The 16,914-nt window shown below is 38.9% G+C and overlaps 1 protein-coding gene across 15 annotated transcripts in view; it reads left to right on the top strand.

The window, feature by feature from the left end:
- The first annotated feature begins 4,245 nt into the window (after positions 1–4,245).
- The window catches only part of Mllt10 (MLLT10 histone lysine methyltransferase DOT1L cofactor), a 189,860-nt gene continuing 177,191 nt past the window's right edge, over positions 4,246–16,914 (top strand). For 11 of the 15 annotated variants that reach the window (XR_002484032.3, XM_078023328.1, XM_040277629.2 and 8 more), the window contains exons 1-3: positions 4,440–4,526; positions 4,663–4,822; positions 8,843–8,922. Coding sequence is in view for 12 of the 15 variants with exons in the window: in XM_078023328.1 (XP_077879454.1) it covers positions 4,663–4,822; positions 8,843–8,922 (240 nt within the window). In the remaining 3 variants the exon portion in view is untranslated. Of the gene's footprint in view, positions 4,384–4,439; positions 4,527–4,662; positions 4,823–8,840; positions 8,923–16,914 lie in introns of those variants that run through there. The other 4 variants (XM_040277627.2, XM_013358847.4, XM_040277632.2 and 1 more) reach the window with 4 other exon arrangements.

The raw sequence follows: 16,914 nt of genomic DNA, 5'->3' as shown, positions 1-16,914 counted from the left end.
TTGCACACTTTAGTTTTGAAAATTAATTAAACTGCAAAAATTAAGTATATCTAACAATAATATTAAATATGATTGATTCTAAGAATCTTTTATAATACAATCGTGACTTTTATATAAAAAGGTGGTAGTATTTTAGGGCTACTCAAATGTAGACAATTCTAAAATATCCGGTAAATAAAAACTCTTCAGGCACATTAATTTCAATTATTGAAAGTCTTTAAAGAAGCCAATTTAACTGAAAATTTCTGTTGGTCATTACTTAGAAATTTTAGTTCAATTATACATGTAAAATAAAGACTTGCTTTACTCTATTCCGAAGGATAAAGCCCAAGGCTGCAATTAGCTTTTAAACATCAATATTGTATATTAAACAAATGTTAACTGTGATCCTACTATGTACAAGATACTTGTTAGACACTATCACAAGTTAAAAAAAAATCACCTAGTAAGACTAACATGCTTCATTAAATGGAATCTTGCAAAAGCCATTAATAGAATCTCAACTGAAAACATAATTGAAATGAATGCCCTTGAATGAAATCTCAAATGCATGATCATTATAGGGGCCATGTGTAGGTTTGTATGTATAAAGGTACAAAACTCCTGGAAAGTAAATAACAGAATTAGTTTCAGAAATACTATAGTATTTTAATTAAACTAGCATAAATATATATGGCTTATGATAAAAGTTTTCACATAAAAGGTAGAAACTCTTGGGTACCAAATGAGCACAACAAAATTTTATTCAAATATATAAAATTTTATATTAAAGAGGATATATCTGAAAGTGTACAGATAATAATAACTTGCCTTTTTGAGTTTTCCAACTAATTTATTTAGAAACAAGATTATAGTTTCCAGTAAAGTTTAGTAATACATGAATTCTATTTTTTTTAAATTTAGCATCAGAGCCAATATAGAATTTTAAACACTTTGTGAAAGTCAAGAATCTAAGCTAAGAAAAGGCTATATAGTCTTAGCATTATAAAAATACATCTCAGGTTCTATACCTCATAGACATATATGAGTCTTTAACGCTGGGTCTAATAGACATAATATGCATAAATAAAAGGCAAATAAAACTTCAATTTGAAAAGGAGATAAATATGAGAAATACTAACCTCTGAATAAATGTGGTTTTAAATATTTCTTTCACAGTTTCTACTTAGGTAAATGATTATGGAAAAGCAAATTCAAAAATTTGGTGCCAAGGGTACAGACTAAAGAAAATTATAAGAAGATATATTACCCACAGAGTGAAAATACATTTTCCCATTATAGTAGGGTTAGAGGTTACATCATAAAATACTTTGGTTGAGTTTTTTGTGGTTTGCCTCAGATGATTAGTTTAGAGAAATAGATGAGCCAGTACTCTTAGTGGCTATTATGAGGAGAAGAATAATAGACACAATAGGCTTTTGTTTAATTCTACAGGTACTAGATATACTTGGATATTTTGGGAATTAGATTTAAAAGGTAACATTATTTTAAGATTGAAATTGTCCTTTTCTATGAAGTTTTTCTATAAATCCCATGATAATTTATTACTTTTTTAGAAGTATGTATGTGTAAAAGTTTACTTGAACTTTAATAATTCTGACCATTTAATTGTAAATCTTATACATTCTGAGACATGAGAATTAGTATATTCAGCCAAGTGCCATATACATATATGAATATATTTTATGTATCTCATAAAGAAAAAATACAACTTTCTCATTGCTATATTCCCTGCATCTAAAACTGTCCCTGGCACACAGTAAATGTTCAATAAATATTTACTGAATGAATAAGTAATTCACTGTATATTTGAACTGTTTTATTCTGTCTTCCTTTTCAGTTACTATTTTATAGAAATATATTAAGTATTGTTCTTCAGATATATAACATAAAAGTTCAATGTCTAGTATCTGAGTTAAAATGAAAATGGCTTATTTATACTCATTATATTTTTATCATTTTTCAAAACAACATGTTCAAATCAGTTTTATGTAATTTGAGTTATATTTTGTCAACATTTATGCACATCTTTAGTCAGGTTACTGTTTGAGATATTGATGTTTATATACAGGCCTGCTATAAAACATTATATTTCCCCTATTTTTAAAAATTTCAAAAAACTCTAATGAATGACAAATTTTGTTTTGTTTTGTTTTTGATTTGGAAAGAGCAAGTGTTTAACCTACATTTCTTTTGTTATGCATTACAGAATAAGGTGAAGTATTTATCCTTTACATACAAATTAATTCCATCATAAGAATTAAGCTCCAATGCATTAAAAATAAAATGAATGTATTTTTAAATAATTTAGTGCAATAAGGCTTGATTGCAGTGTTTGGAAAGGGAAATTTCACATTGATTTTAACTCAAAATTACTTTGCATTGGAGTTGGAGAAGGAATTGTATATTAAACTGGTATCCTTTGTATAAGGTAAAGATTAAATATAGTGTAAAGATACATAAACCAGTATACTTTTATTTGAAGAACATTTTAGTTTCATAAATTGTAAATAATTTTTGAGAACATAATTATCACAGGCTCATAAATTCATTATTTTTATATTCCCCCTAAAACCTTACATTTAATATATGTATGTACACATATATGTAATCCTGTAGTTGCCTTTTCTAAATATATTAATAAATTAAATATTTGTGTGTCTTTTTCTACACCCCTATCCCTGTGTATCTCTTCAGTATAATTTTCTCTCTATGGTAAGCTTTGGTAGATTTCTAGTACTATGGATATCTCAATTGTTTTTTAAACATTTGAATATACTTGCAAATACATGCTTGCATTGGATTGTATCTTATCTTTCTTAGAGATTCCCAGCAATTAATTTGAAGTAGAAAAAAATAGCTGTTATCTTTTCTTTCTTTCTTCTTCTTCTTTTTTTTTTTAAATGAGAATGTTTGTCATGCTTTTAAAGCTTAAACCATTATATTATTTTCTGGTGACTGACTAGGAGAACTTACTTCCTCCGTCCTTTAGCAATGTATAAGTGCATTTTCCAAATCATCACATTATATTGCTAATTCCTAAGAAACCATTTTGTACCTGCAAGTTATTAGCCACGAATTTGCCTTGTTACTGTCATCTAAACAATCTATCTGTAATGCATATCCTATTTCATGCTAAACTTTTATAATAGATGTTTTTTGCTTAAAATCAAAAGTAGGTTTACGCGGATCTCAAAAGAAAAAAGGTGACAGGAAGATTTTACAGCATAAAAATTGCACAGAATCCAGCTAATTAATCTATGCAGATAGGCCTAATCCATTTTCTGTTTGTGAGAAAGGAGCTCCCATCTTTCTGCCACTTAAATTACCTCACATTTCCAAGAGTAAATTTGGAGAAGAGTCTGATCAATCAAAACTGGACTCTGCTATCTTATGGTGTTAATTATCTTTTGGTGACAGACCAGGAGAACTTAGATTCCTTCATCTATTATTGTATAACTATTTTTCAGATGACAGTATATTGCTAATTCCTGATAACCATTTGTATTCCTATACAGTAAACTCAAAGAGTAGTTTTGGGGTTCCCTCTAGGAACATAACCCAAACATATGTATTTGACCTGTGATGTTCTTTATCTGTCACTGGGGCCAATGTGGTGTGTAAATGAGGGGCATATCTGGTAACACTTCCACTGGGTGAACTTTGGGAAGAATCCAGGATGTGAATTTAATGGGTGGAGAGGCTGCGGCAGTACTAAGTTAGCGCGGCCAACTGCAGGAAGCCATGCTTCATTACACCCTTCATGGAAGCTGGCATATTCTCCCAACCATTGTTACCACCGGCCAGTTCTCCAGGAAAAGGCCGTCAGGTAGGTTCCCAGCGAAGGGAAATGCCCCCAGGAGTTCCCCGGAGCTACTCTAACAAAACCCCCTGCCGGCCCTCAGCATCCGCCTCCCGTCAGCGTCTCCTCCCTTCACGGCCTCTTCCCGACGCACAAGCGCAGCCCGCGAGACTGGTGCCGCAGAGGGCGGCCTCAACGTCCCCGCCCCCGCGTGCGCGTGCCCGCGCCCTCCCGTTGACTCGTTCCGGCCTCGGCGCGCCGCCTGCTCCACGCACCCCCACCCCAGGCACACCTCGGCTGCGGCGGCGAGCTGCGTGGGGGAGGGGTACAGACCCGAGAGGGGCCGGTCCCGGAGGCCAGACGCGGAGGCGCGCACGCAGGCCTCGCCTCTCCTGGCCGCCTCCCTCACGCTGGCCGTAGGGCGGGCGCGCACGTCGAGTGACGCTTGGAGGAGGAAGCGCAGCCCTCTTCCCCTCCCTCGCTGCCCCAGGCCCAGCGGGAGCCCCCCCAGTGCGCCTGTGCGGAGGCCTACTTGATTATGTGTGCCCTCTTCGGGCGCCAGCGTTAGCGGCCGGGTGGAGGTGGGGAGGGAAGACGCCGAAGAGGAGGAGGCGGAGGAGGCGGAGGAGGCGGAGGAGGCGGTGGAGGGGAGGTGGGGGGAGTCAGCAAGGACATGGCTCCTGACTCCTGTGCGGAACGTGAGTGACTGAGCGGCAAAGCCCGAGTGAGCGAGTGGCTGAGCGGCGGGCGGGCGGGCGGGTGGGGGAGCCGGGGAGAGCGCGGGGAGCGGAGGGCAGTGCGGGGGGAAGCACTCATTGGCTTGCTTGTGTTTTTTAATGGTCCCCCCAACTCCCTCTTAGATGGTCTCTAGCGACCGGCCCGTGTCACTGGAGGACGAGGTCTCCCATAGTATGAAGGAGATGATTGGAGGCTGTTGCGTTTGCTCAGACGAGAGAGGCTGGGCCGAGAACCCACTGGTTTATTGCGACGGGCACGGCTGCAGCGTCGCGGTGCATCAAGGTAAACACCCAACCGCCCGCCGGGCCGAACTGGCCTGCTCCCAACCGTCACCGCTTCCCCCACCTTGGCAGCAACTGCCAGACCGCCCGCCCCTCCCCCGCCCCGCCTCCGCCCCCGCCCCGTGCCGCGGCAGCGGCCGCGGGAGTGCCTAGCAGGGTCCGCGGCGGGGCGCAGGGGGTGTGGGCTGTGCTTGTGGGAGAAAGTGCGTGTGGCCCAGACTGTCATGTGATTCTGCTCTCACTCTCTCAAGTGTCATTTGGTCGCTGCCTGAGCCCGGAGTCGGGGTTTGCAGACTCTCTGGGGCACGAGGTTGCAGGGCTGCCGTCCAAGCCCCGGGTGGGTTGGGCGGGAACGTGCACCCCTAGGTGGGGTGGCTTGGGGTGTGGGTTTGGGAGCGTGCAGATCCCTCCCCCCTCACCGCCTGCTCCTGTCTGCCGCAGTGTGTCTAGAGACTTCCTGTGGCTCTGGAAGGCGGCTGATTGCGCTGGGCAGGATGGGGGAAGGCAGGGGTGACCTTGCCTCTTTGGATAGGGGATCGAAGGTGGTCTCTGCTTGTCTCAAGCTTTCTGGCAGCTCACGCCGCTGGGTAGCTTCCTGCGGAGAAGACAGCGCGAGGCCAGTGATATCCGTGCCGGGAGTGTCTGGGGCTGAGATGCATTTGGACTAGTTTGGTGGAGAGGCTAGTTAGTGGCTGCATTTGGGGCTTAACCTGTGTAAGTGAAAAGGAGGTGGTGGTGCTGCCAAGAGGCTTGGGGAACGTCTTAGTTTATTTCTGGCTATTTCTACTTGGATATATAAAAAAGCCAGTAAGATTTTTCTGGTTTTCTGAAGTTTTTGACTTTTTCTGTTCCAAATGGTAAGGAATTAAGGCTGAGATAATCTGACTTTTTGGTGGCTCACTGTTGATTCACCATCTCACCCCCCTCCCTTTCCCATTTATGAAACTGGCTTTGAGTGCTGCAGATGTTGTCTAGTAGCATGTTGGTAAGGACATTACCAAAGGGGAGAGAGGAAAATCTCAACTTAAGGTGTCAAAGTACATTATTTGAAGTATGGGTTATCACAGTTGGAAAGGGAAATGCAGTGGTAATGATTTTGAGATAGTGAATTAACCCGAGAATGTGGTTATTGCCAGTTTCTTTTAAAGAAGGGCAGCGTTGCATACCTTCCTCCTTCCTTCCTTAAAAGGAGTGAAAAAATTGTGGAAAGCTAGATAAGGTTTTAGGATTGATATATAATATTTCTATTACAGGGTTCACAGGCATTGTGGGGGAATTATAAATCAGATGATAAATTATCAAATTAAGTATTTTAATATAAAAAAAGTTCATTTAAATCTAAAATTTTTCTTTCTAGGGCTACTTCCAAATAAAACTATGTGTTTCAGACACTGATGCTGCGTTTCTTGGCCAATAAGACTTTTTTTTTTTTTTTTTTTTTACATTTATGTATATTGAAAAAGGCTTAGAATTTTAGCCTTTGCAGTTTAAAAGTTTGCTGAAGTGGTGTGGGTGGTATATTCCTATAATCCCAACTGTTTGGGAAGCTGAGGCAGGAAGATCACAAGTTCAAGGACAACATCAGCAACTTGGGAAACCTGTCTAGAAAAAAAAAAAAATAGCAGGCTCAGTGCTACACACTTGTAATCCCAGAGGCTGGGGAGGCAGAGGTAGAGGATTGCCAATTCAAGGCCAGCCTCAGCAACTTAGTCAGACCCTGAATCTAAGTTGAAAAATATGTAGGAAGGCCTGGGGATGAGGCTCAGTGGTGAAGTGCCCCTGGGTTCATTCCCTGACACCCCAAATAATGAATGAATGAATGAATGAATGAATGAATGAATGGATGGATGGGCTGGGGATGTAGTTCAGAGGTAGAATGCCCTTGGGATCAGTCCCCAGTACCAAAAAAAATTGTGCTGATTTTATATTCCTTTATTGCTTCCCAGTATTTAAGACATTTTTGAGTTTCTAGTGAGCAAACTGAAGAATGTCAATTGAATGTGTATTAGATTTTCAGAAAGTTTTCAGTTTTGAGCTAATTGATATTAAAAAACTAACTTTCAACCAATGAGACTGTGATTTAGATATATAATATGTACTTGGAATACTTGTCACAGTGTTCACATTATAAAATATTTAGAGATAAACATGCAATTTTATTTTCTTTTTTTTTTTTTTTTTTTTTTAAATATTTATTTATTTATTAGTTATTGGCGGACACAACATCTTTGTTTGTATGTGGTGCTGGAGGATCGAACCCGGGCCACACGCATGCCAGGCGAGCGCGCTACCGCTTGAGCCACATCCCCAGCCCCAATTTTATTTTCTTGTAACAGCTTTACCGAGAGATAATTCACATGCCATACAATTCATCCATTCAGTGGATTTCATCATATTCACAGAGTTGTGCATCCATTACTACTATCAATTTTAGAGCCTTTTCCTTACTCTGTTAAGAAACCTTAGACCTGTTAGCAGTCACTATTTGCCTCCAACTCTCCGAGCCTAGGCAACTGCCACTCTGTTTATGGATTTGCCTATTTGACACATTGAATATAAATGGAAGCATTTTACTACTATTCTCTTGCTGTTGCTCTTTTTTTAGTTTTTATTTGGAGACAGGTTCTTGCCAAGTTGCTGAGGCTGGCTTTGAACTTGAAATCTGACTGTCTCAGCTTCTCGAGTCACTGGGATTAAAGGCATGCTCCACCCTGCCTGGTGGCATTTCACTAACATTATATTTCATTTTGTTTTCTTCAATATATGTTCGTTTTGAAAGATGATTTGGAAATATTTTCAATAAATCTAAAATACTTTCTCCTTAAACTATAGGGTATAGGAATGAATTAATGTATTTCTGAGTTTTTTATGCAAAAAATCTTATATTAAATTTTACATAATTGCTTATTATAGTATGATTTTAAAAAATTATAGCTAGGCACAGTGGTGCACCTTTGTAATCCCTGCCATTTGGGAGGATGAGGCAGGAAGTTCACTAGTTCAAAGCCAGCCCCAGCAAAAGTGAGGTGCTAAGCAATTCAGTGAGACCCTGTTTCTAAATAAAATACGAAATAGGGCTGGGGATGTGGCTCTGTGGTTGAGTTCCCCTTAGTTCAATCCCCAGTATTACAAAGGAAAAAAAATTTTTTTCTGTGCCTGTGGGGAATGAAGCCTGGACCTTAAACATGCTAGGCAACTGCTTCATTGTTTCACTACCTTCCCGGCTCTTTTTAAAAACCATTTTGAGCCAGGTGTAGTGGTGCATGCCTGTAATCCCAGGGGCTTGAGGCTGTGGCAGGAGGATCATGAGTTCAAAGCCAGCCTCAGTAATTTAGCGAGGCCCTAAGTAACTCAGCAAGACCTGTCTCTAAATAAAATATAAAAAAGGGCTGAGGATGTGGCTCAGTGGTTAAGTGCCTCTGAGTTCAATACTCAGTACTAAAACAAGACAAAGCAATTTTGAGACAGTCTTGCTAAGTTACCCAGGCTGTCCTCAAAGTTGCCATCCTCTTGCCTTAGCCTCAAGAGTAGCAGGGACAGTTAGGCATGGTGGAGCACGCCTGTAATCTCCATGGTTTTGGAGGCTGAGGCAGGCAAATGGCAAGTTCAAAGTCAGCCTCAGCAAAAGCAAGGTGTTAAGCAACTCTGTGAGACTCTGTCTCTAAGTAAAATACAAAATAGGGTTTGGGATGTTACTCAGGGGTCGAGTGTCTCTGAGTTCAATCCCTGGTACTTGCCAAAATACAAAAAAAAAAAAAAAAAAAAAGAGTAGTTGGGATTAGAGTGTGCTACTATGACCATATGAGGCATAGCATTTTTGTTGTTATACAAATTTAGTTTTTAGTTAAACAGCTATATACATGTGGTAAATAAGATGTAAGTATTTTGTAATTGTAATTCTCTGTAAAGCCATTAATGAATAGTTTGAAAGGTAGTTGGTTTAGTAGGGCTTTGAAAAGGTTATTTGATTTTTCATAATTTTTCAAGTCTGAATGTTTCAAAACATTTTGTTTCCCAACAGCTTGCTATGGCATTGTTCAAGTACCCACTGGACCATGGTTTTGCAGGAAATGTGAATCTCAAGAGAGAGCAGCCAGAGTGGTAAGGACTGTTATCAGAAACATTAAAATACTTAGGAGCTTAGGATGCCACACTTTTTGCAGTTTGAAGATTTGTCAGTCTTTTGTTCAACTATTATAACTTAACTGAGAACTTGAGCCAAATATTGATTTGGAGTTTTATTTATTTATTTATTTTTGTAGTTGTAGATGGACAGAATGCCTTTCTTTGTTTATTTTTATATGATGCTAAGGATTGAACCCAGTGCCTCACACATGCTAGGCAAGTGCTCTGCCACTGAGCTACAGCCTCAGCCCCTTGACTTGGGAGTTTTAAACAGATTTTTTAAAATCTGAAAAACAAATCGAACCAAATAAGTGTATGTTGATGGATACTTTGAAAAAAATAAAGATATAAATAGTCATATTCAGGCTATTTTAACTATGGAATCAAGAAACCTGAAGTGGTTTGAAGGATACATTGGTAATCATGGAATATAAGTGGCAGTAGAAGCATGACCAAGTTATATTGATATTTTTTATGATGGGGGAGGAAAATGCCCAAATTTATCCATTACCCTAATTCTTTTATGTGAATTAATAGATTTTTAACGCTCAGTATTTTCATACATTCATTCCTTTTGACAGAGCAACATAAGGCCTTTCTTCTTTTCTTATTTGGCTACCTTCTTTCTGAACACTTTGTAAACCTCCATAAGAATGAGTGAGGTTTATTTATTCTTGGTGGCCAATCTTCATTAGTCATAAAAAAGTATAACTGTTTGCAGTGTGATAGTTTCTCTCATTACTGATTACAGAATTTGATAGAAGGTAGAAAACAAACATTTCCACTTCTCTTCTTTATGCATATAGCAAAAGTAGAAGTTACTGTTTTTGCCAGCATCATTTTGAATCAGTAGAATTATGGCCTAGAAGCCAGATTGTGAGCCTCAGCAATATTTTTGTAGTTGATATGCTTTAGTTGTGTTTGAGAATGCATTATAGCAGAATTATAGTTATTGTTATAGTGTTAAAATAATGGGATTTTTAGCAAATGGAGGATTTAATCAACCATAATAATTTTAAGTATGTATAGGTTTACTCTTCAACTTTTTTTTTTTTTTTTTTTGGTAGCATGTTATGGTTTGGCGTAGATAGGTCCCCAAGCAAAATAATTTCACACTTTATCAATAAATACTGATAGGTGAGATTTTTCTAGGGGTGCCATAGTAGATTGAAGGCCAGAAAAGATTTGAAAATAGGTGATGTACAAGGCCCTGGGTTCGATCCCCAATACCAAAAAAAAAAAAAAAAAAAAAGGTGGGCATCAGAAGAGAGGACAAAGTGATACCTAGGGTATGGTAGAGTGTCTTAAATATCACTTGTTTGTTTTTATTCCTTTATTTTTTATGAATGTGATCAAGGTGTCAAGGTAAATAAGGTAGTTACTGAAAAAGGAATATTGGGAGGTACATTGGGGGGTATGTTGTATTTTAACTTCATTTGATGGGATGTAAGGGCCATTAAAGGTTTAAAAAAAGAGGAACAATCTCCTCTAAATTTTTTTTTTTTTAGATTTTTTTAATTGTTGATAGATCTTCATCTATAATCTATTTTTTTATACGTGGTGCTGAGAATCGAACCCAGTGTCTCACACATGCCAGGCAAGTGCACTACTGCTGGGCCACAGCCCCAGCCTCTCCTCTAAATTCTTTAGTGTACAATTATAAAAGTTAGGGTCCTTTGTAAGATGAAGAATCTCATTCTAAGACTATAGAAGCAAAGAAAGGGCATTTTATTTGAAGGATACAGGAACCAAAAATCTAACATGGAAATATCTCCATGAACCATAAAGGGAATTGAATTAGTCTTAATTTTATTTCAACTTTCATCTGTTTGCTTGCTTCCTTTTTTTTTTTTTTTAATATTTATTTTTTAGTTCTCGGCGGACACAACATCTTTGTTTGAGGTACTGAGGATCAAACCCAGGCTGCACACATGCCAGGCGAGCGCACTACTGCTTGAGTCACATCCCCAGCCCCCTCCTTTTTTAAAAATATTTTATTTTTTAGCTGTAGTTGGACACAATACCTTTATTTATTTATTTTTATGTGGTGTTGAGGATCAAACCCAGGGCTTTGCATGTGGTATGCGAACACTGTACCACTGAACTATAACCCCAGCCCTGCTTCTTTCTTTTTCTTTTGAAGATTTCTCAGTTATTTACTCCCAAGAATCAGTAGTTAACTATTTGAGTGATTATTATGTGCTGAAATGTTTTATATCAATTAGCTCATATGATCATCCTATCAAATCTCTTGAAGCGGCTGGGGATGTGGCTCAAGTGGTAGCGCACTCGCCTGGCATGTGTGCGGCCCGGGTTCGATCCTCAGCACCACATACCAACAAAGATGTTGTGTCCGCCGAGAACTAAAAAATGAATATTAAAAACTCTCTCTCTCTCTCTCTCTCTCTCTCTCTCTCTCCTCTCTCACTCTCTCTTTAAAAAAAAAATCTCTTGAGGGTTTTTTTCGGGGGGGCGGGGCAGGTATTGGTAGTGAGGATTGAACCCAGGGTCACTTAACCATTGAGCCACATTCTCAGCCCTTTTTTATATTTTATTTATAGAGAGGATCTTGCTGAGTTTCTTAAGGCCTTGCTAAGTTGCTGAGGCTGGCTTTGAACTTGTGATCCTCCTGTCTTAGCCTCCCAAGCCACTGGGATTACAGGCATGTGCTACTGTGCTTGGCACCTCCTGATATTTTCTGTTTCATGTTTCAAGAGACAAAAATCTCAATCCCAATTTCATGTTCCTTTAGGGAAAAGAACGGTTTGGGTGGAGTGAGGTACTTAGCTCTGGACCTTTTAGCCCTGATCTGAGAGTAGGGTCAAGTTGGTCAGAAACAGTAAGGAGATCTCTGATTACGCAAGGAGATCTCTGTTCACTTCTCTGGCTGTTCATTCTGTAACAGTAATGATCCAGAAAGATAAAGCAGCCTTTTCAAAAGAGTAGATTAGTAGTATAGAAGATGGATTTGAAAGGCAAGGTTAGAAACTGAAAGAGGAGGATTTGAGGTAATGACCATAAAAATTGTAGGAGAGCTGGGCAAGCAGCTTGAGAGGATTGCAAATTCAAGGTTAGCTTCAGCAACTTAGTGAGACCTATCTCAAAATGAAAAATAAAAAGGGCTATGGATGTAGCTCAGTAGTAAAGTTCTCCTGGGTTCAATCCTGAGTCCCCCCCCCCCCCCAAAAAAAAAGATGTAGGAATAGAAAAGTAGAGAATAGAAATAGAGGGAGGATTTTCTTGAAACATGAAATGACAGAAATATAGGAACCAAAAACTCTAACATGGAAATATGTCCATGAACCAGAAAGAGAATTGAATTAGTCTTAATTTTATTTCAACTTTCATCTGTGTGCTTGCTTCCTTCTTTTTTGAACTCAGGGGTGCTTTACCACTAAGCTATATTCCCAGCCCCCCTATCCCCCCTTTTTTTTTTCCTTTCTTTTGAGTCAGGCTCCCACTAAGTTAATCAGGCTGACCTTGAACTTGTGATAAAACACTAAAAGAAAGGGAACCAGTTAAAGGTGATTTGAAGATATCAAGGCTAGCTGGGCATAGTGGCACATGCCTATAATCCCAGTGGTTCGGGAGACTGAGGCAGGATCATCATGGGTTCAAAGTCAGCCTCACCAATGGAGAGGCACTAAGCAACTCAATGAGACCCTGTCTCTAAATAAAATACAAAATAGGGCTGGGGATGTGGCTCAGTTGTTGAGTTCCCTTGAGTTCAATCCCCAGTAATCCTCTGTCCCCCAAAAAAATATCAAGGCTGACCACTCTGAAATGGTGATATCATTAATAGGAGTTAGGACTGAGAGAGAAGCTTTGTGGTAGAGTGTGTTTATCACATGGTATATCCTGGATTCAGTCCTCTCCACCAAAGAATACATACATATGTAAATAAATAAACAAAACCAGACAGCATCCAGAGTAATAGTAATAGAGAAATGAGAAAATAGAAGAGGGGCTGGGGATGTGGCTCAAGCGGTAGCGTGCTCGCCTGGCATGCGTGTGGCCCGGGTTCGATCCTCAGCACCACATACAAACAAAGATGTTGTGTCCGCCGAAAACTAAAAAAAAAATAAATAAAAATATTAAAAAAAAAAAAAAGAAAATAGAAGAGAGCAAATGAAGCATTAAGGACAAGTCTGTTTGGGGTGTGTTGGTTTATATGCTGCTAGGATTTTTTTTTTCTAGTACTAGGGATTGAAGAGAGGACCTGGTACATGCTAGTCAAGTGAGCTACATCTTAGTCCCTTTTAAAAATTTGATTTTGAGACATGGTCTTCCTAAATTGCTCAGGCTGACCTTGAAAGTTGCAATTCTTCTGCTTCAGCCTCCTGAGTAGCAGGAATTACAGGCATATACCTCCATGTTCAGAACTATTAGGATGTTTTATTGGAAATTTAGAATAAAGTTAATGGAGTGAAGTTAGAGTTGGAATTGTGTAGAGGGAATTGGGAATCAAATGACATTTTTGGTAAAAATGAAGACAGAACTATGGTGAAAAATCCACATTTGGGAAAGCAAGAGAACAGACAACTGGGTTTTCAGGAAATAGTAATTGATAGTAACACTGTTACCATACAGAGGATTAAGAAGTTTTTGAGACAGCAATTATAGTTCTCTGGTTTGGGCAGAAGTCTTATAATAGTGCATTGGAGAGAGAAGAGGTTCGAGGATTAGATTGGATGTTTATAAGGAAAGAGGCAATTGAAAGTAGTTAGGTGGGACTGAGGGAAAATTTGGCCATGCACCTGCCTCCTCTCCCCACCCCTCAACTGGGGATTGAACCCAAGGGCACTTTACCAATGAGCTACATCCCCAGCCCTTTTTAATTTTCATTTTGACATCTAAGTATTCTAGACTGGCCTTGAGCTTGTGATACTCACGTCTCAGCTTCCTGAGTACCTCCATCTAAGTTTTATTTTTTTGGGGTACTGGGTTTGAAGCCAGGGATACTTTACCAATAGACTTCAGCTCCAGTCTTTTAAAAGTTTTAATATTTTGTTTTGAGATAGAGTATCACTAAGGGCTGGGGATGTGGCTCAAGTGGTAGCGCGCTCGCCTGGCATGTGTGCGGCCCGGGTTCGATATCAGCACCACATACAAAACAAAGATGTTGTGTCCGCCAAAAACTAAAAAATAAATATTAAAAAAAAATTCTCTCTCTCTAGAGTATCACTAAGTAGCCAGTCCTCAAATTTATGATTCTCTAGTCTCATCCTCTCTAGCTGAGATTGTAGCTGTGTACTACCTTGCTGAGCTCCATCTGTTTTAATACTTACATATTATACATACATGTGAACTTCATATGTATAGTACTTTTTCATTCCAGGAATGGTATCATGCTATATATGTATTCAAACTGGCATATTATACATATACATACATGTGAACTCCATATGTATAGTATTTTTTACTTCCAGGAGTGGTGTCATACTATATATGTATTCTCAACTTGTGATGATATAGCTACATATTTGACCTAGTTGTTATTGTTGTGGTGGTTGTTTTTTTTTTTTTTGAATTGTGCTTGCTCAATTTGTGCTTGCTCACGGAGCTCCCCAAACCCTGTTTTCCTTGATTTTGAAGTGTTTTTTTTCTTTTGAGGTTTTTGTTATGTGTTTTCCTTCAGAATCTATGGAAAAGTCTTTTTACTCCCCATCCTCCTGCCTCTGTGTATTTTTTTTTTTCCCTCTGAGGATTGAACTCAGAGGTGCTTTACCACTAAGCTGTATTCCCAGCCCTGCCTTTTTTTCCCCCTTTTTTTGAGACAGGTTCTCACTAAGTTAATCAGGTTTACCTTGAATTTGTGATATTCATGCCTTAGCCTCTGAGTCCCTGGGATTGTAGGCATGTACCACCTTATCCAACTTCTGTTACTTTTTTCTTTTCTTTTTTTCCCTTTTTTTTAATGTTTAAGTATTTCATTATTTTGCTCTTGTATGCTACTTTGATTTTTAGCATAATAGCTGTTTTCTTATAACTAAGATTTTATTATAGTTTGTTTTTGATATCTATTTATGCTAATAGAGGGGGGGTACCAGGGATTGAATTCAGGGGCACTCAACCACTGAGCCACATCCCCAGCCCTTTTTTGTACTTTATTTATAGAGACAAGGTCTCACTGAGTTGCTTGGTACCTTGCTTTTGCTAAGGCTGGCTTTGAACCCACGATCCTCCTGCCTCAGCCTACTGAGTCTCTGGCATGTGCCACCCCGTGGCTAGATGGTCTCTTGATAGTCTAGACTTTCTTTTTCATTATTATTATTTTTTTGTATTAGGGATTGAACCCAGGGGCGCTTAAGCATTGAACCGCATCTCTAGCACTTTTTATTTTTTTATTTTGAGACAAGGAGTTGCTAAGTTGGGTTGGGACCTTGCTAAGTTGCTGATACTGGCTTTGAACTTGCAATTCTCCTGCTTCAGTCTCCTGAACTGCTGGGATTACAGGTGCATGTCACCATGCCTGGCTTTTTTTTTTTTTCATTCTGAGAATTCAGTGTCCTTCCACTTTGGTATATTTTCAAACTTTATCACTTTCTCCTAAACTGTTTGTTTATATGTATGTTTGGAATTTTCATTGTGTTTTCCATGTCTTTTAAGTTTTCTTTTTTTCTATTTTATATCTGTATTGGGGTGACTCTTTAGCTCTGTCGTCAAATGTATGCTTACTGCTAACCCAGTGAGTAATTTTTTTCATAGTAAACTGTGGGAGGACACCTGCCCATAGTAAACCACATGTAGAACTTCTGTTTTTCCTCTTTCAAGTCTTTGAGAAAATATATCTCTTTTTAGAATATCTTGCTGTTTGCTTAAGTTTTATGTTCTTTTTATTTGAACATTTAAAACATACTTATTTTACGAATGCAGGTTCAGTGGTGCACGCCTGTAATTCCAGCTCCTTGGGAAACTGAGACAGTTACAGTAGCAAGTTTAAGGCTGGTGTGGACAACTTTAGCAAGACCCTGTCTCAGAAATAAAAAGGGCTAGGGGTGAGTAAAGTGATCCTGGGTTCAATCCCTAGTACCAAAAGAACAAAACAAAAATTTATTTTAAAACTGCTCAGAGCTAGGAATGGTGGTGCATGCCTGTAATCCCAGTGACTTGGGAGGCTGAGGAAGGAGGATTGCAAGTTCAAAGCTAGCCTCATCAGTTTAGCCAGGCCCTAAGCACTTAGTGAGATCCTGTCTCTCAAAAAAAAAAAAAAAAAAAAAAAAAAAATATATATATATATATATAAAAAATGGGCTGGGGATGTGGCTCAGTGGTAAAACACTCCTGATTTCAATTCCTGGTTCCAACAAAACAAAAAAACACTGCTCAGAGATTTTGAAATTCTTTTGTTTTTTTTTTTTTTTTTTTTTTTTTAGAGAGAGAGTGAGAGAGGAGAGAGAGAGAGGGAAAGAGAATTTTTTTAATATTTATTTTTTAGCTCTCGGCGGACACAACATCTTTGTTGGTATGTGGTGCTGAGGATCGAACCCGGGCTGCACGCATGCCAGGCGAGCGCGATACCGCTTGAGCCACATCCCCAGCCCGATTTTGAAATTCTTTAACTGAGGAGATAGATGTCTTCATATGCTTTGTTATTTTTGACTGCAATCTAATATTCAGTAGGCGTTGTCTTCCTTGAAATTCCTGTTCCCTTATTGTGAGTTGTAAAAGTGTCACTGGGAAATTTTTTGCATTTCTTCTCTGTATTTTGTGAACTATATTTGGCATGTCAGGGTGATCTGGCTTCAACTTCTTTCACCCTGTGAAAGAACTGTGTTTGACCACTAATAACAAAGACCATACTATAATTACTTCTGCAAATTAGGGGCTTATTCTTTTCCTTAAAGGAGTTCAAAAAGACATTTTATAGTTTTTTATGACAGCTCTGTGTGGACACCAGGGATTGGGTGTCTTCCTATTATACCATCTGTCTTCCTATTATACCATCTTTGGCACATAGTTTTTATT

The sequence above is a fragment of the Ictidomys tridecemlineatus genome, chromosome 10 (assembly GCF_052094955.1).
Source record: "Ictidomys tridecemlineatus isolate mIctTri1 chromosome 10, mIctTri1.hap1, whole genome shotgun sequence".
Classification (NCBI taxonomy): Eukaryota; Metazoa; Chordata; class Mammalia; order Rodentia; family Sciuridae; genus Ictidomys; species Ictidomys tridecemlineatus.
This window is presented reverse-complemented; position numbering and strand designations above follow the sequence as displayed.